Source organism: Corvus cornix, chromosome 2 (genome assembly GCF_000738735.6).
Source record: "Corvus cornix cornix isolate S_Up_H32 chromosome 2, ASM73873v5, whole genome shotgun sequence".
Classification (NCBI taxonomy): domain Eukaryota; kingdom Metazoa; phylum Chordata; class Aves; order Passeriformes; family Corvidae; genus Corvus; species Corvus cornix.
Window position 1 is genome coordinate 58,411,307 of NC_046333.1, and position 19,521 is coordinate 58,430,827.

At 39.5% G+C, this 19,521-nt stretch overlaps 1 protein-coding gene across 1 annotated transcript in view; it reads right to left on the reverse strand.

Annotated features, from left to right (window-relative positions):
• The window catches only part of FAM171A1 (family with sequence similarity 171 member A1), an 89,314-nt gene that overhangs the window by 9,873 nt on the left and 59,920 nt on the right, over positions 1–19,521 (reverse strand). Inside the window, exons 4-5 of the mRNA XM_039548759.1 lie at positions 15,983–16,141; positions 10,822–10,998 (exon numbers count right to left, since the gene is read on the reverse strand). Of these exons, the coding sequence (XP_039404693.1) occupies positions 10,822–10,998; positions 15,983–16,141 (336 nt within the window). The remainder of the gene's footprint in view (positions 1–10,821; positions 10,999–15,982; positions 16,142–19,521) is intronic.

Here is a 19,521-nt window from a genome sequence, read left to right on the forward strand (position 1 = left end):
CTCGAGCACAAGCTATTACCGATTCCCTCACTAGGGGGAACTTGTGTCCAGCATGCCTTATCCACATGATGCCGCATGCCAAAGGACGCAGTCCTCCTGCTGCCTCCCGAAAAGCCTTTTGCTCGGTAATACTCTGCATAACGCAGCGATCAAGAAGCTCAGAGAGGCTGCAGGCTTATCGCTGCGAGCAGAGCTGTGCTGCCGTCCTGCCAAACGAGCAGCAGCTCAGATTGCTCATATTTTAGCAACAACAGGAATCCTTTCTTTGCAGTGGAAGCAAGTGAGTCTACTGCACAAGCCTCAGTCAGGTTCCACACTTACCTGCTGCTCACTTAGCTCACCCGTTCTTGCTAACCACTGGACATACTCCAGGCAATGTGCTGGGCTGTATAAACTAAGGAAAAATGTAATTCCCTCTCTCTGTTATGGATAGTTAAGAATTTCAAATGCATGGGAGATATATCCAATATTGGTCATCTTTAAACAAAAGTGATGCAGTTTTTGTTGACCATACCCTACAAATTGGTGTATTATGACAGAAAATAGTTACTTTTTAAATGGCACTGTCCCAAGTTCCTTCATCAGGATGACACCAATGTGGGTTCCTGTGAACCATGAGTACACTATCTCACTGTCGGCTCTTTTTAAATACTTTCATTGTCCGAAACTTTGGTGCTAAATTTGCCTCTTAAACTTTCACCATCTCTTACCAATAGTCCACTAATAAAACAGAGCATCCTCCCACACTGTGGGATGAAGAAAGCAAAGAACTCCATCCTTCAAAACAGCAGCAACAGAACAGTTTTGACTGGAAACAGCTGAAACACAAAGTCCTGTATTGCTTTCTTTTGTGATCAAATAGCTGAAAGCCAACCTAGTGTTACTGGAGGGAACTGACGTACCTCCAGTATTCTGCAAATCCATCCATCAGCATTTCCAGGTATCTCTCGTATTTCATCCTTTATAGGTTCTAATTTCCTGGCTGCTTTTCAAGTATCATTAAACAAGAAGTGTTCTTGTAGCTCCTTACATGCAATGGCTTGCTGTAATGACTGATGTTGGACCTTCTGTTGAGCAAAACCCAATTCCAGACTGGCTGTGCTCCTACCATTTCACACTGCCTTACATGACCAGGAGTTCATTGCTGAGCAGCCTTGAGAAGGAATTCCCTATCCTGCCTCAGATTCCTCCTTGGAGTGGAAAAAAATATGTTTTCCTGTTCTAAAAGTGAAGCTAATTACCCTCTGTGTCTTCACATACTTGCTTCTGTAAGCAAAGGAGGAGACTGGGACAGTGAGTAAAGAACTTTGTCCATTTTTCTATCTGTTCCTATGCAGTAGCCTGCAAATGGAAGAAGAGCAAGCAGCATTCATTCTTTCTGTGTTGTTAGGATTACAACTGCAGAACTAAGTAGGATTTAGAAGGGAAGAGAAATCTTACCTCCCTGTATGCTGTGTTCTGATAATTTAATCTGTTATGCTCCAAATACGTTGTAACATCTACTTCTTCCCCCCACCCAAGTCAGCAAAATCAATGAGCTTCACTGCTGATTAATATTTCTACTTTATTTGTAATAATTGTTAAGTAATAAGCAATACAGGATTATTAAAAAAACCCCAAGCCGGTAAAAAGAGCTGTAATGGAAGTGATCATTTTTGTTCAAGACTGTGTAGTTCCAAAGAAAACTTGTCAATGCCTCTTTGGAGCAGAAACAGCAAGCTCAGTATAGTTTGTAAGCACTGCATGATTTAGGCCAATTCACCATTAATTCTTAAAGACTGTCTGGTGCTTCATGGAAAATTTCTATATATAGAGACATTCTTGCTTATAGATCATTTTTACATTTCTCTTCCTCTTTTTCCTCTCTTACTGCTCAGTGGAGCCAACACGCTGATCCAAGATTCAAGTCAGGGGAGCTGTCTCCTGGCTCAAACTAACAGCACAGAGAGAAATTAGGTGTTTAATGCTTTTCTCACCAAAATTATACTGCCCGTTACTAACTTTTTGGAATAAATTATGTAATTTAACAAATCTATTCTTCATTCTTTCTTAAAAAGCTTATGAAGCATCTACCCATCACTCTTTCATATATGAAAATCAAAAGCAAGGTAAGAGAACATAGAAAAGAATATAAAAATGACAGTACTTTAAAGATACACAAATCAAAAAACGATCAGATAAAGAAAGCTGACGTCCATCTGACTGCAAAAATATCAGAGAAAGTTTGACTTCTGCAGAGCAGGAGAAACAAATTCTGCTAGAGAGAAGCATCTTAATACTTTGCAGCAACTTGGATTGTGATGAACACATTTATTTATCTAAGGCAGCTTTTAGGACTTGCCAATAGGGGTTAGAGGGGGGTTATCATGAGCAAATTTAACAGCAAAAGGTTTGCACATGAAATCCCTATTTCAAGACACATTCAGTATTAAAAAACACCTTTTTGTAATTTAATTTGGTTTACTTCTGAATCAGACTGAAAAATGGCACTTTCAGCAAGGAGAGTACCCAGAAGGGCAGCTATTGCAGAGAAGCCACTGAAGAACAGCTATTCTAGACTATCCCCCTGCACAACCACTGTAGCTATGGCTGGTTTGCCCAGAAAAGAGACGTCCTGCTGTCTTCAGAGACATCAATTATTTGATGTGACAGCTTGCTGGAACCAGGCAGCACAAATGGATCTGCTTCCACTGTCTAGATACATGACACCTCTAAGTATGACACTGCTTCCATATTTTAAAGCTAGACTTCATTATTTTAAATTCATCTGTAGTAAAATCCAGGGAATGGTATGTCCCTCTGGCTTCCACGTGTGACTGAGCATGCTGGCAATCCCATGCTGCTCCAGCTCAAGCAAATGGCAAACTTCCCACTGACCTAGGTGAGGTAGGACTGCCCCACACCACCATGTGCTCTAGGGAGAGATGTGTGGGACTCTTGCTACAGCCGAGAAGGAGGAAGACAACCTCGCCTCTTGTGATCTGGCTGCAAGGGCAGTTTGCTTGCTGGCACCCCAGCACAGATCTTGGCTCTCTGGGAGGATGTACAGAGCTGCTTGCCTCAGGTTTAACTTCCCAAGCTGACCATTTCAGAGCCTTCCAGATCACTACTGCTGCAGGGACTTCTGCTGACTTTGATGGGGTGTTCTTTCTGTCACTGACCAAAATAGTTCTGGTAAATGACTGTCAGAGGAGCGTGCTGCAGCCAGCAACTTCCCCCAAGGACAGTCATAAAGCCTAAATATTGCTTGTATTTAAATATATGGTAGCTATGGTGGTTTACTTCCATAAATTAATTTTACATGTGAGCTTTTGGTAGAAAATTCTTCTATTGATCAAATACTGTTTGCTTTTCATTTTGTTTCTTTTAACTGGCAACAGGATCATCCAATCCCACTCAAGCAGGGAACCAAACTGTGTTATTTACAACATTAATTATTTCCATCCAATAGGTTTGACAAATAAGAGGATTTAATTAGTCAGAGAGAAAATTAAACATTATATGAATTTATTTTTATTCAGAAGATTATCTTCCTTAGACAAAAGAGCTTTGGAAAGAAAAGAAAGGTACTTCTAACCGTACTGCTTAATAGCATAGATGTTTTAAATAAATATTCCTTAATGAGAAGTGTTTTTCTTTCAGCATGGATCTCTTTTGTGCTGTCTACGATGTCTTGTAAGATTGGCCTGCTTAGGCAGAGATTCACGGTTAAACAGAGATATATGTGTCAAAAGGAATGAGGCAGGTTGTTATTAGACAGTGTAGGGCAGCAAAGGTTATTCAAAACATACTAAAAATGCTTCTAGAAGTAATTGATTTAGACACTGCGAATAGCAGCATTATTATGAAGAGTTAATCAAGGGCAAGTTTGTGAAAATAACTTCTTAAAGCAGGTTATGACATACATAAATTGTAGCTTTTCATCCTACCAGTTGAAAGCTGCTTACCAGATTTCTTCTTCTGACTGAAAATCACCCCTAATCTGCATCAGGAGGGGAAGTTTTACTAGACAGGGGTGGGATTTTTTGTTTTACTTTTGTGCATTTTCTGAAAAACTAAAAGCTTGAAATGGAAGTTGAAAATTCCTTCCTGAATATTGGTGGAGCTTACTCTCCTCCTCACCTTCCCCCCAATATACATGGGTTTAAAAATTCATAGTATTTAGGTTAATATTACGATTTTGTTTTCAGGGTTGCTAAGCAACATAAAAAATAAACATCCCTGCACTGAGAGTCCATAGACTCATTATTCTTCCACTCTTACAGAATTTGTTACACAACCCTTCCAGGGCTAAATCCTGCTCCTGTTCTAGCAGCACCACCATTATTTCTTTAACTAAAAGGGAAATGCTTTTACCATCATACCTTGAAGATTTTGGCAAGGAAATCTAAGGGCTCAATTTATTGTTTGTGTCTGAGAAGCTCTGTGGGTTTTTCCATCTCTTCTCATTCTCCCCCTTAAATCACCTGTCAAGTGTTTAACAAAAGAACACACCAGTTTTCATTATTTAATAATCTTAATTATATCTAGGCAGAAGGCAGGGCACATTGTACACAGAACTGCTTGCATTGCTTTGGTCCACTCAGTATTTCCTTCCAGGATGCCAGAACAGAAGGGAATTATTAAAGAAAATGACTTTGATACATAATTACTGGGTAATAATTGTCTTTCAAAAGGAAAAGCTTAGTTATGCCTGCTGGACCACCATCCCCAGTTACTGGTATACGTGAAAGATACTGCCTTTAGAATTTGTTTTACCACATTACTAATCACATTCTCTCAGTTACTGACAAAATTATTAGAACAAGTAATAAATAAAAGCACATGCTCAAAACACTGCATGCCTTTTCCTTCCTTCAGCCTCACATCACACTCACATTCAGTTTCTATTTTTCAAACTGGAAGTGGAAATAGAGGCACACTGGGATTTGATCTAACATTGCAAAGCTGCAGAGGAAGGAGTTCCCAGGTCCTCCTCAGTCTCTTCCAGCCCCATCCAGGCACTTCCCACTCCTGCCTGGATTCCCACCAATCTCCAGGTCCTCTTCAACTCAGGCAGTTGCACAAGCACAAAGGTCTTTTCTCTTCTTCTGAAGTTTTGATGCCTGCCTCTTTCCACCTTCTCCTGCCATGACTTCTATAGGTGGAGCAACAGGGCCATCTACATGACACTAAATTATTAAAACCTGCTTCCAGAAGCCAGAGACTTGTTTCCAGTTTTCTTTCCTTGACTACGTATTAGTAGATTATCTGCACAAAGATCACTATACTTGGCACCAACCTGATTCCTTCAGTGTCTCCTTAAGCACCACCATCATGCCATACCTCAGCCACTTTGCTGTATCTGCAGCTCGGATGGTGTATGAGGTGGGCACAGGATTAAACAATCCATTCATTCACTTTCATATGAGTAAGCCACAACATCCATTTTGAAAACACACATTAATAAATAAGCACAACTGTCTCCTACGATCCTCTCCAGAGGAATCATGATAGTGAGAACATACCTCAGTGAACTACACTGTGAAGCATCAGAGGAAGAGGTTCTTCTCCTTTCAATGCTGAGGTCTGTCTAATACTCTGAAATTGTATCTGCACCTATTATGTAGACATTGTACACGGTAAAAAGCTGGGCTTGGTAGCTGCCATTTCTATGGCAACACACAAAATATGAAATTCTTTGAGAGCAGTTAGTTAAGAACCTGTATTCCTTAGTGTATTTAGTCTTTAAGAATAATTTAAGCTTTCCAGCTGAGATTAAAAAGGAAGTCAAAATCAAATAGTCAAGAAATTTTTAAACTACAGAAATAGCTTAACCTTGAACTTTTGTGGTTTTCACCTTTGCAAACCAATCTCCATATCATCACTGAATCTGGTCTAGAACCATGTGTTCTGGATATGATTATACTAAGCTCAAACTTCTGGGGTGAGGAATGTGATTTCCTGAGTACGTCCATTTCTCAGGCATAGAAGACGCATTTCATGGAAAAGCGCATGAAGTCCCAGGCCACGTGTGCAGCTGCATGCAGCCCAAATGCAGGCCATCCCTCCAAGGTCAGAAGCACATACTCACACCCAGTGTCCAGATCAAGTGACAGGCTGTGAATGTTTCTGTTAGATGATTATCTTCTGTCAGTCACACAGGGCTATGAATGTGGTGACAGTCAGACATTAATCAAATTCATAACAAAAAAGAAACATAAGACAGTATTTTCTTTGGGTGGATCATCACTACTACCCTGTGGAACCTTAAATTCGAGACTTTTATAAATCATGTTATTTGCAAACAATGCACAGTGAACTACACAGGTAGATGTACAGTAATCTGCTTACATATTCTGCCTGACAGTAGCTGTCGCTCTCTCCCTATAAACACTGTGAACAAAAAACAAGCATCGTTTCACTTCTATGAAATTGCAGTCAAGTTTAAGTAGGCACCAATACTGCTTACACGTAAGTATATCCTCATGACTTCTTCTGAGCACAGAAAACATTATCTTGATTTTGCTGAGGAAGGAACATCTGGAAATTCCGGTTCTACAAAAATCAATACAAATTTTACCACTGACGGCAGAACATCACCCAGAAAAAACATGTACCAGACTTTTAAATGCATTTAGAAATCTATTATGGCATTAAAATGCAGTCAGAAAGCACCAACCAAGAACAGCACAGTACATAAAATACTGTGTTTTATAAAGTTACAAAGAGTTCCCAAAGATACTCTTCTTTATATTCTGCCATCACTTTACATGAACACATGGTTGAAATTTCAGGCACTGGGGAAACATCCTCCTCTGCAAAGAAGCCACTCATTTAAACACAACAAGGTCACGTCCAAGATGCACACCAAGTGTTTAGGGAGAAGGAAGAACATAGACACAGTATTCTGAACTTAATTTACATGTAGTGCACAAGAAATAACACATTTTAAGGAGGATGAACAAAAGGGCAAAGGTTTAACCCTTCCACTCCAGAATCCATTGCCACATAACTGAAAACAGTGCTGAAAATACCTTCCTGTTGATTAATTCAGATGCATCATATTAATAAATCTCATTTTCATATTATGCACACTGGAATATTTGATAATATTTTACAGTCCTTCATACAGCTCCAGATGTGGATCTAGAGGTCTAGGTTCAACATAATGCCTTCATACCACATGGAATGAAACTGAGGACTTAAAATGGAGAATGCTCACTGAATCCAATGAAAACCAGACACCTTAACATAAAACATAAACCATTTAAATGGGGCCTGAGGAAAATACAGCTGAGCAAGTGCTGTGTTACTCAGTCCAGCTGGTGGGAGCTGGAGATGATACAGGAGGCAGAAAGTTTCATTTCTGCTGGGATCTGTGGTATTTCTGACTGAAGAGGACAAGGCTAGAAAGAAGTTTTGAACAGAAATTTGGTGTCCAAGAATAGAGATTAATTATACTGCTGTAAATCCTACTGACATCAAGGCAAATACACACGGAAGAAGTCATGATCCCAGCCATCTGTTTATGGATAAAGAAAAAAAGTTTTTCAGCCCCCTCAGATTGATAAATACAACACAGTACTTGCTAGGAAAAAAAAACCCCAAAACTCAGAAAACCCCACTGAGCACTCCTGATTATAGAAAAGAGAAACCCTGTCTTTATGTTCAAAACTTTTAAGTGCATACTGTGAAATAAACCACCATCCCACAGTAGTGTGAAACACAAGACATGGGTATGTCCACAGCATGGAGCAATTAAGCTGCATTTTAGTGTGCAACATCAATGCATCTGTGTTTATTATTACCAACACCCAGAAATGTTGCAGGAAACAGTGGTGGACCAACACAGGAACAAGATTACATGTATTTGCTTACCCTTAAAACATCTCCAGGGCATTGACAGCTGATCTTCATTTTATTAACTATTCAAAATTATATTATTGCTTTAATTCGCTTGCTGTGCACACAAGGCAGTAGGTTTGTTTCATAATGAAAAATTTCATTTGGAACAGTATGAAATAGATGCAGCAGATTGCCTTATTTTGATGTCAGCCTGTTTTTTCTGGCTGCTTGTTTCATCAGTGTCAGTAGAGCCACTCTCAGCCTTAAGCAGACTATGCTGCTTCTCCTGCTTCTCTCCCAAGGATAGAAAGCACGGTCATGCAAATACAGATTGTTTATGGTAAACATCCTAAAAAGCCATTAGTTATTTTTGGCTGCCATAAGATGCAAATACGCCTCATTTTTGTGGAAACTACGAAAATCTCTGCATTTCCAGTCAGATGCCTTTGGGTTCATATTAGTTCATCATGAGCTCAGCAAAACATATGAGACACTAAGGATTAAAATATATCTGTAGTATTTCTGTCACTTCTCCACATCCTCTGAAAGTAAAAAGTATTTCTGCTTTTTAGAGCAGAAATTATATTTCATGCAGTAATGATGACAACCACATGGACTCTAAACAAAAACAATGGCTTGCACAAACAAGCATCCACTGTACTGCTAATCCATGAGAGAGAAGTGCTGTGTTAGCGCCTGGTAAGACAGTCACAGATTTCTATCTGTGGCATTTACTCACTGCTCAGAGAAAAGCATGTAAATTTAAATGTCACTGGAAATCTATTAAGGAGAGACTGAGACATAACCAGCACTGAAAAAAGCAGCCCTGAAATGAAAGACAAAATCAGAATAATAAGGTCAGAGGTCCTATCCTGACAAGGCACAGATCTAGCAGTGCAAGTGGGTTACAACAACTTATCTGCCAGCTAAGGATTTCTCCAGCATGGAGCCATTCCAGTCATTAGCCATCCATCTCCCTCCACAGTCCAAGAACAACAGGGATGTGGAATGACAGGATACCACCATGTTCATGCTACATATGGCTCGTTTGACAGACCTTAGGGTGTTAAAGTAGCCTGCAAAAGGTAGTGTGGCTGCTCTACTTATTAAATTAAGCTACTCCAATTTAAATTGGTTGGGATGTGGGCAAAAATCTACTAGAACTGGCATGCTGTAGTCAGGGCTTAAAATGCATCTTTGTTCAACATCTTTGGTTGAACAGAAAGATGCTTACTTAAGCTGAAGCGTGAGCTGGAGCCTGAGCCTATCATCTTCAATACCTTCCTCTCCACAGCTTTGTGAAGCAAAGTGGCCTGACAAAGATGCATTTTGTTTAGCAGTCCTCATGCCTTCTCCTCCTAACACAAGTGCTCCAGTAGTTTGTCATGAATCAAACAAGGCTGGACTTGTCTCAAGATTGGGAGCCTCAAGCCTGCAACACTAATTAACTAACCCATATTGATCTATACTAATATATATACTGCACACAATAGGGTAACTAGCTCTTTATACACAAAATTAAAAACCATATTCCACACTAAGAGAGAGTTTTGTGGCCTCACTGCAGGAGAAATCTGGCCATAAATGAGAAAGCTCCATAATCAAAATCTGAACCATTTACTTGCCATGAGTAACTGGCAATTAGACAGGCTGCAGCTCTAGCACAGCTGACAGAAGGACTGGGGAAGGACTGCTTCTTGTGGGGAAAGTAAACATGACTCAGTCTTCCCTGTCTTTTTTTTTAATAAGGGAAAACAAAATAGTTTCTAGAAGAATGATTCAGTTTCGGGAAGAAAATAGTGAAACTTATTGCCAGGACAGCACAAGAGAAGTGTCATTTCCACAGTTAAGGGAAAAGCCAAATCCAATAATTGCACTCTTTTTCTACTATTCCACTTTATATCATACTCAAATTTACTCTTTACTGAATTGTACTGCTTTGCTCTCTAATACAGGCAACTTCTGACAGAAGATTCATAGGCATGCTGTTTGAAAATACATCACTTTTTTCAGCAAACAGAGGCAGGAAGGAAGGAAAAACATTATTTCGCCCTTCACCTCTCTCTTCCTCCTTTTCTCCGACATGCTGCTTTCATGCTCATTGCTCTACTTCTAGGTGTGATCATCGACTGGCTCAGAACATTTGCCTTGCAGGACAAAGCCCCACTGATTGTCTATACAGACCCACATTTCTGGCTCCTTTTTCTCTCAGTATCAACCTTTCTCACCTTCCATTCTCCTTTATCTTAACAACCATCTGGTTCATACTTCAGATGGCACAGTGCAGTAACTGAAGGGAGATCACCAGGACAAGACTTATGCACTCCTTTGTCCTTTAAACTTCGAAGCTGTAAAGAAGGCCAGTACAGTGTACCAACTAGCAACAAAATAAAGAAAATAAATTTTAAAAAGAGCCTAAAACATGTATTTCTGGGAAAACTCCTGTTCACAATGGCAAACACTATTCTGTAATATAAAAACCTGAGTGCATTTTACAGATTTTATTAATTAGTCATTCCGTCCTTTCAAAATATTTCATCAATTTTTCATTTTTAGAATTTATTTAAATCATTTACATGTATTTTCCTGACAGTATTAGTAAATCTCAAAGTGATTTACAAAAGAAGTCAGTACTTTATTTCCTATCTGGCAGGCAGGAAACACAGCCCGAGCCAAGAGAGGGACCCAAGGTCAGACAACTGGCTGCTGGCAAAGATAAGGCATGTTTCCATTTCTACACACTTCCAATTCAGTGCTGTAATGAACACATCTCTCCTCAGTTTGTGGGTGAAATGCAGTTCTCTCAAGTTTTAAAATAAAATATTTAATAATTGAAAAATGGTACATTTATAAAAACTTTTGTTTACAATTAGCACACAGTGCTTGTCAAGTATATTTGCATATATACCACACATTACTTGATCAGTAAAACTCAATTGTCTCTTCTTTTAGATAGAAAAGCCATCTAGGGAGCCACAATGAGATGTTACCTACCAAATTTTTGGTCAAACCTCCATGCTGGAACGTGAGCATTGTGTTTCAGGTTGCTGTTTGCTGGCAGAGGCACTGTTACGTAGATGGGGCCGTTCACGGGGACGGGGGTCCCATCGCTGCTGAGGAGGTGGACGCTGACTGCAGTGACAGGGGTGAGGTCATACCTGGTGCTGTTTCCTAACAAGAGAGTGAATGAACACTGTGACTACAGAATGTACAGAATTTAAGGGATACCTGTGTGGTTCAACACCGCAGTACTGCATCAACCCAAGTCTCAAGGGATGGTAGCAGCAATTTCCTCCCTGCCTTACAACAGAACCTCAAACCAACCAATCAGCCAGCCAACAGACAACCCTCCCCCTGCCAAAAAAAACAAACCCAAGCCACAAATTGAAGGAAGATGTATATGGCCTATTTTTCACTTAATTTTGGAAAAATGTGAAGACAAAAAAAACTACAATGTAAAAATCTCCTGCATATACTTTTTCATGTTAATTCAGCTTAAATAAACCTGTATGAGCAACACGGCCATAATTGTGGCAAAAAAAAAAAACCTCTTACAAGTCTTTATTATAGCTTCAAATGCCCATATTGTTAACTAACAAACTCCAAAATAAACAGTGGCACCTCACAAATGATCAGTCACATGCTTAAGAATGCCAGGTTGCATTTCCTTTGGCTTTTCACTGAATAAAACCATGCTAAATGGTCTATTAGCATATAAAATGTTATCTTCTTATCTAAGACAGTAATTACTCTTTATGTTTAAACTGCATGCCAGTGAATGTCACTTAATGATAACATACTTTTAAAAAGCATTATAACCCTTCAATGATTTAACCAAATGAATCAATGACAGGGATAAATATCCCAGGTATATGTACACAGGTGAAAAAAAAAAACCTTGAGGTTTAAACCCTTGAGGTTTAAAACTGAGGAGATCAGGAGCTCACAGCAATAGCAAAAGTAGTTCAAATTGGAAGAAATAGAGCTTCCAGTTTTGCAGGGGGCTTGAGCCCCGCAGGCCCAGGCAGCTGCCACAAGCACCATCCCTGCTGCCCCTGTTGTGCTGGCTCTGGGGCTGTGTAGCTGCTCTTCCTGCAGAGGGGCAAATCCGGGAGAAGGAAGAGGGATGTATAGCTGGCAGAGATGGGGCACTGCCCCCACTGTAACCCTGGTGCTGTACATTGCACACTGCCTGTGAGAGCACATTCACACCCACCACTGAAGGCACACCAAGAGGTCCTCAGGAACATGCTGTATCTCAGTGACAGTGCTCAACAGGATGAGCACACTTTAGGGAACGGTGGGAAAGCATTGAGACCTTTATGATTTCTCGTAACTCTGGTTAAGTCTCGAGAAATGGCCTTTATTAAATTTGATGTCTCTGAGTAACAGCTCACCAAATAAAGACATCACCAGGAAAGGAGGTGGGGAAGTGGTAAAGGGAAGGGAAAAAAAGGTGACAAAACTTCTCTGAAATTCAAATTCCTTGGATTTTGCAGGATTGTCAAACTGAAGAAATGGAAAATAACCAGAAGTAATGTTTGCAAGTGGCTGATTTATGAAAGAATCTAGTCTGATGCCCACTTTGCCCAGATTTCTAGGTGTGTGTCAGTGTTATGTGGCTGGTGTGAAAGGGACACACAAGCTGCCTTCACTGACTATGTACAGAGGGGCAGATGTTGACCTTACAGAGGGATCAAAGTACTGAGAAAACAGGCACTTTGAAGGTGGCAATGCAGGAAAGACACAGAGCTAACAGATTAAAAACAGACAAGTAAGTGTTGAAAATTCAGCTAGGATGTAGGGGAAGGTTGCCAGCCTACCCATGCACCTGTAAATGTGTATTATAGGCTCCAGTGGTGCACAGTATTGTCCCCTTAACACCTTAGAATATAAAACAGCAAGATAGAGGAAGGAATTGGTAAGTGAAAAGCTGTTTCTTTATTCCCGATCATTCAATACACTGCCTCTGCCATGCACCTGTAACTTCTGTCAGATTAATGCCTGACCCCAGGACTTGGGCCACTAAGGTTCTCAGGCTGGTATCAGAGAAATAAATTCCTCTTGCCAAGTACTGTATCCTGACGACACTCTTGTATATACAAATTCCAAATGAAAAAAGGTATAACTTCAGATTTTAAATTAATATAAAGGATCAAATAATGTTTTGTATTTTGCATCTATTAGATATTGAAAGTTTTGAATTTTTCTTTTATTACTGTCTTGATATTGCATATATCTCTAAAAATTACTTTTCAGTCCCAGAAAAAGCATTCTGATGGTGAAACACAATTTTTCATTAAGATGCACTAATACTTTGCTCAGCACTGGGCTGAACAATTTATATCAGGGTGAAGAAATTTCTGAAATCCACTGCATCTTCTAGCAAGAAGAAATATTTCTTCAGTTTGCCATCTTGTACAGTATGTTAACGCTCATTAAAAAGATAAAATGTTTCTCTTTTTTGTTGTGAAGGCAAATTAAAATCAATGCTTATGAAACTCTCGCATCCTATAAAACTGATACACACACACAGATTAAATGGGAATGGACTTCAATAAATGTCAGCTTTATTTCTTGTCATTTTTTGACATCTGGTGACCTGTAAAGAGCTTTAAAAATAATCAGATAAAATTCACTGTCAGTTCAGACATGATGCTTTATAAAGAAACAAGCAGCCACAAAAAGCAGGAGGAGTAATGGTTATTAGCCAGCTTGGTCCATGGAGGCAGACAATGGAAAGTTTTGTTTAGTTGGGTTAAAAGGACAAGATTTTGTGGAACCATCCTCCTGGTCTCCAACTGGTAATAATATAAACAAGAAGCTAACACTATACAGGCTTGTCACTACTTGCAGTGAAATTCTTCAAATTTTTATGTTTACAACATGCTGATTCATGCAATGAATTCTCACTGCTCTGTATTACTAATTCAACACCAGGTGGTATTTTATGAAAAATGCTGAACTTATAGAGAATAGGTTTTAGCTAAAACTACTATGAAGTCACTCTGGACAAATACTGAGAGACCTAAATGGAGAGACCTCACCAAAATGCTACAGACATGTAAATAAACTGAGAAAGAACACAGAAGTAATTGTGGGGTAAGGAGAGGTGGGAGAGAGGGAAGAGACAGTGTTCTGCCAAATTCCAAAACTTCCCATGCAAATCAATGCTAAGTTTTCTTAGAATTCTAAAATTTGTAAATATTCTTTTTCTCTTGAGACCAGAAATATTAAAAAATCAAGCAGGTGTTGACCTAATTTCTTATGCTTTCAGAAGTTTTCCAGGCCAAGTCTTCACCAAGTCACTTGGAGATGCAGAAAAGGTAGTCAATCCAACTTCACAATTTTAAAGTTTCATGTTTCCACATCAGGAGAGGCTTCTACTAGAGACAGAGGATATTTCACTACTACTATAGTGCATAATAAAATACATTGCATTTGTAGTCTGTGTTAACACCATACTGAATACTACAGTATTTGGAAAACAAGCCACTTCTCAGTCTCTTAAATACCATTTCTTTGCCTGTCATTTTGGTCTTTTAAAACATAATTCTACCTGAAGGCTAAAAGTCAAATCCAGGGTCCCTGTGCTCAAGAAGAAAAGTCTCTGTCATGCAAGAATACAGAAGACTGAAAAACCCAAGGCTGCATTAATCTGTTTTATAGGGGGATAGGAGGTAAAACAGGAGAAAGACAATATCTTGGTTGTGCAGTTCTCGTGAGATGGGATCATCTGAAGCCTTGGAAAGACCTGTGATAACTAAATAAATTCAAGAATGGGAAGCTGAGTTGCAGAATACTTAGGAAAGATTTGGGAAAGAGGAATCCCACACACACTGCCAGCAGTTTGTTCAGTTGGTTTAGAGATAAAAAGAACAGAGATGAGGAAGTAGACAAATGAGTGAGATCAAATGCTTTCCTTAATTTTAAAAAAGATTAAGAGATTTTGATCAGTCTGAGTATGAAAAGACAGAGAAAACTGAAGGTTGAAGATGAGAATAGGAAAATGACAGGGAGATAGGATGAGATAGGATGAGATGTACTCACTGGAGCAGACAGAAGGATTGGAGTAAGGCTGCAGACACATTTCTTGTTGTAATAGAAAAGGAGATGCACAGATTTGTACAAAGGGAAGAAGGGGGAAGCTAGCAAGCTACCATTTACACACATGACCTAGCATTCAAAGCCACTTAGATCAACACATCACAAGTAAACGCATCCTGAGAAACAGCAGGGAGAGACCTCAAGGGGATATTTAGGCTGCTTCAAAGCAGGCTCAACTATGCCTCTGCCATCCTCACAGGTGACTGTCTAACTCTGTCCAACACCCTCAAACAATTAATTCTACAGCTTAAACCATCCCCACCATAGCAAGGTTTTCCTAATCACTAGCCTGAATCTCTCTTGCTACACTGCATGGCCACTGATAACTTTCTAACTCACTATGGGCACAGAAAACAAATTATTCTCCTTTTCACACCAGCCTTTTAAGAATTTGAAGGCTTCTCATTGTGGTTCTGCTATTCTCCTCTTACCTACGAAACACGAATTATTTCACTCAAGACTGAATGAAAAGAGGAAAAAGACTAGCAGGCAGTTGCAGTCATAAAAATGTATTACAACTTTGAATTTAACAGTGGTTGTGTTTCTACTATGAATATTCATTGTTTTCTCTTTGGTGCTAGACGAATTTGCACATTTTGGCTACATTCAAAAGTATCAACAAAGCCATTGAAACAACACAGTATTAAATCCTTGAGATATAGGCATTTTATTTAATTTTAGAAAAAAAAGGTGAACAAGAATTTTTATGGCATCCTCAAATTCTCTCGTTCCTTCACATTAATCTCCATCTTTTATGTGCACATGCAGCGCATTTGGAGACTCAGCTCTGAACTAAAAGTGTAACCAACTCGTCTGATCTCCCAAGGCCAAGGAGTTTTCATCTTTGCTATTCAGTGGCCCCGTTTAAGGGATAGCAGACCTTGCCCTCTTGCTCACTGGAACAGCATATTGGCAGGGCAGTTGAATGCATCATGTCACCCAAATTTGAAAGAAAGTTTGCTGGAATGGGGAATGGAAAAAATTATATGATCGAAAGTCAAGCCCTGGACCAATATGAAATCAGAGCAAAACCAAAGTAGTGGGTTACCTGTTCCATTTCCATCTAATCCCTGCAAATAAGGGAAACTGTCCACTTCCCAGGGTGAACTGGCTGCAGTCAGATATGCTGTCAAATCACTGTAGCTAGTGTTCTCTGGCAATTTCACAGATCTTCTCTGAAAGTGAACTTGTGGCTGAGTCCGTGCACCTAAAAATATTAAAAGTGACTTTATATCCAAGGTGGGCAGAATATTTAGGTGTTCATATTCATGGAAGCACTTTTACATTTTTTTCATTATAAACTGTGGTAGCTTGAGAAGGACAGAGACATCAGAAGTCTATTATGAAAGATGGATAACCCGTATTTTTACAAGTATTTTGCAGTTGGCATTATTTGTCCACAAGTATTCCAGAGCAAAACTGTGGAGGCACCTACTGTCAAAAGCTTTTCTGGCTATGTTGTTTCTCCTCCACTTTCATTACATGCCTCTTCTAATAACTGAAACGAAAACTAAGTTCAGAGGTAGGGTATGCAAAAGCTTAGGAAAGCATCCAGTTCACCATATTTGTTCAAATTTTGTTTTCCCTGAAATAGCAAGATAAATGTAGTTTATACTCTTTAAAATTATTTTCTAAGAGACAATTCTACCTGTAGTCTCAATTAACTTATGTAACTTCTGTATTTAGATTTTGCCAAGCTTTGGCCATGAAAACTAACTCTAAAACTGAGACCGGTCACTATTGAAATCACTGGATTAAAAGATTCACTTGACAAACTTTGGGTGAAAAGATTTGCCGTATTTTCCCATGAAAAGAACACATCGAAATAGAACCAAATTACTTGGCATGTAAGATTTCTCTCTTTTCCTCTGTCTTGTATAGTGTTAGCATTTCTTTCAAACTCACTAGGTGTTAATTGAAGGGTCTTTGCTGCAACATGATTTAAGATTGTTTCATGTACTATGGCATTTCATGTCTCATTTAAATCCCAGCTTACAAAGTCAGTAGTCTTTTTCAAAGGATACTCACCATTAATACTGTTTAGCAACACACAGCAAGACTCCATCTGCAAGTTTGTGTGCACAACATGCAAATTAATTTTTAAATCAAAAGCTATTGTATTCTCCAGAGCTCATTTTGAATACACACAGAACACTTCCCACACAGCACAAAATCAAGAGGCAAGCAGTTTTCTTCTTAATTCACATTGGACTATGTGATTCAAAGATGTCAACTCAAAACAATTTTGCATCTTTTCCCCCATTAGTCTCTGGCAGCACTTTTAGGTTACATGTAGCTTCACTGCAAGAAAGAATAACAAGCTTGACTTGCTCCTAAGCTTTGTAACTGTGAGTGTCATTAACCTAGAGACTGGAATCTTTTCTTGCATAATTTTCCAGCAGGAACTCTAGCTGTGAGAAAACATAAAACTCAACAGAACAAAATGTTGTATTGGCCAAGAAAAATGTCTGTATACAGGAGCAAGTACCTCCAAAGAGCTGATTGTTTTTTAGCTGTCATTTCTTTTGTAATTCTGCAAGAAGAAGCTATAAAATTGCTTTTATTTTTTTAATTTCTGAAACATTTAAGTGTTTACAGCAGGCTCTCCAGACTGGCAATACCCGAAAATGTTTAATATAGTCATTAAACAACACCCGTGTGAAATGGGAAGAAACCTCCCTTATCCAATTTCTAGACTTAAATGGAAAACTATGTAAAAGAATAAATAAATCGCAACAAACTCAGGCAGGACTTATCTCCTGTGTGCTCTGCAATACTGTAGCAGCTTGCTGTACCTCAGGGACTGATCTGCTCAGGCACTTTGGAAACCTCTGACTGCACTGCTAAGTGGGCTCCTACAGCCCATGGGTATAAATATCCACAGTAACAGAACAGGAACACCCCCCTCTCCTTCCAAACAAAGAAACTGGTATTAGGATTATCACCAACAGTTCAATGTAAAATTGCAGGATTTTCTGCTGTCTAAATCTCTGGTTAAGGTGCATTATTTAAGTTGCCAAGAACTGGTGTTTTATTTCCAAAGATGCAAACTAATTAAAAATTAAAACCCAAGTAACTGCTGTTGAGTCTGTAATGCAGTAGTTTATGGGACTTCTATTAAAAAAACCAGTTGGGGTTGGGGTTTGAGCACTGGGAGAGCCATGAACTGCCAAATTTTAACCAGATAAGGAGGACTCAGAAAGCCAACCTCAGCTCCTTCAATCCTACAAGCAGCACAAAGCCTTCTTATGGCTGAGCTCCAAATCTGGCAGGAAACCTGTGCAGCAATGAACTCAGATATAAGCTCTGAGAATGAAGAAACAGCCTCCTCTGTAGATAGTGCATACACAGACAATAAATCAGTGCAGAGTAGTTAATTCACACTCTGGAAAACAAATTCCTCCAGATTGATGTTCACTCAAAACCTGACACTCACCCTGACTCTCCCCTCAGTTCCTCAGTTGGGTCTCCCACACCTGGCAGGAGACTCCAAAGGGGCAGAAGACTGGGAGCTTCCAGAGAAAGGCTTGTGAGGGAAGCAGCTACCAAGGCTTTCACCTTCTCTCACCACCTTGCTACAACATAATCTAATATTCTCCTTTACCAGCGGCCATAGTTGATTTTGGGGTGTATGTTTGGGGATAGATTTATTGAGGGAACTGGAAGTGGGAGAAACTTGTGCTGACCAGACTCTTAAGCGTTTTTTTCACCAAGTCATCACAGCACTGGGACTGGATTATTAGCATTGCTTCTATTACTGAAGATACCTAGTTTTTACTTATAAAATCCAGTTTTTACTTATAAAACCCAGTTTTTACTTATAAAACCCAAGCACATGCAAGTGTAAAATAGGAATGTTGAGCCCCTTCCACGTGGTGTGTGCCATGAGGTAAAGACTGCTGAGCATGGATCTTATCTTCTTTAAACAGCCTCTTGTCAACACATCAGCCATGATTCAAATGCTGTCAGCTCCAGCTTGCCAGTACACTCCTGAGGATGTAACCTTAACGAGTCCCTGTAAGGCACCTTTTGTCACACTGGATGTGTGACATGTGGCACCACACCAGCATTTGAGGTTTAATCTATGTGAAATAACATCTGAAGTTTCACCAATTCATGCTCTGATTGCTCATAGGTCGGAGACAGATAGAGGGTCCCCATACAGCTTCCATTCACTGAACGCTGAAATTCAGTCTGTCACTGTGCTGCTATTAAATAACTTAAATGACCCAGTGGTTGGCAAGCCCCATCCCTCACAATTACTGACAGAGCACAGCAGTGGATTGTAATGCCATCATGAAAATGAAGCTGCCTGCATCAACTCAGACAAACTTCTCAACTGCATAATACGTTGCTTGCTTGATTAATTACTCAAATGCAATTGGTAACTTGGGGTACCAAGACAGCCTTTCTTTCCCTTTGACTGGTGCTTCAAACACCAGTGTTCCCAGTCTGTTCCTGGTATAATGATTTCTGGTTTGCTCTCATTTTTGCACTAAGGTAACTCCTGATCAGCTCTTTTGAAACAGCGCGAGGTTACTGGGAAGTAAATTAGAGAAAATAACAGAGAAAAACTAGGTCACGAGG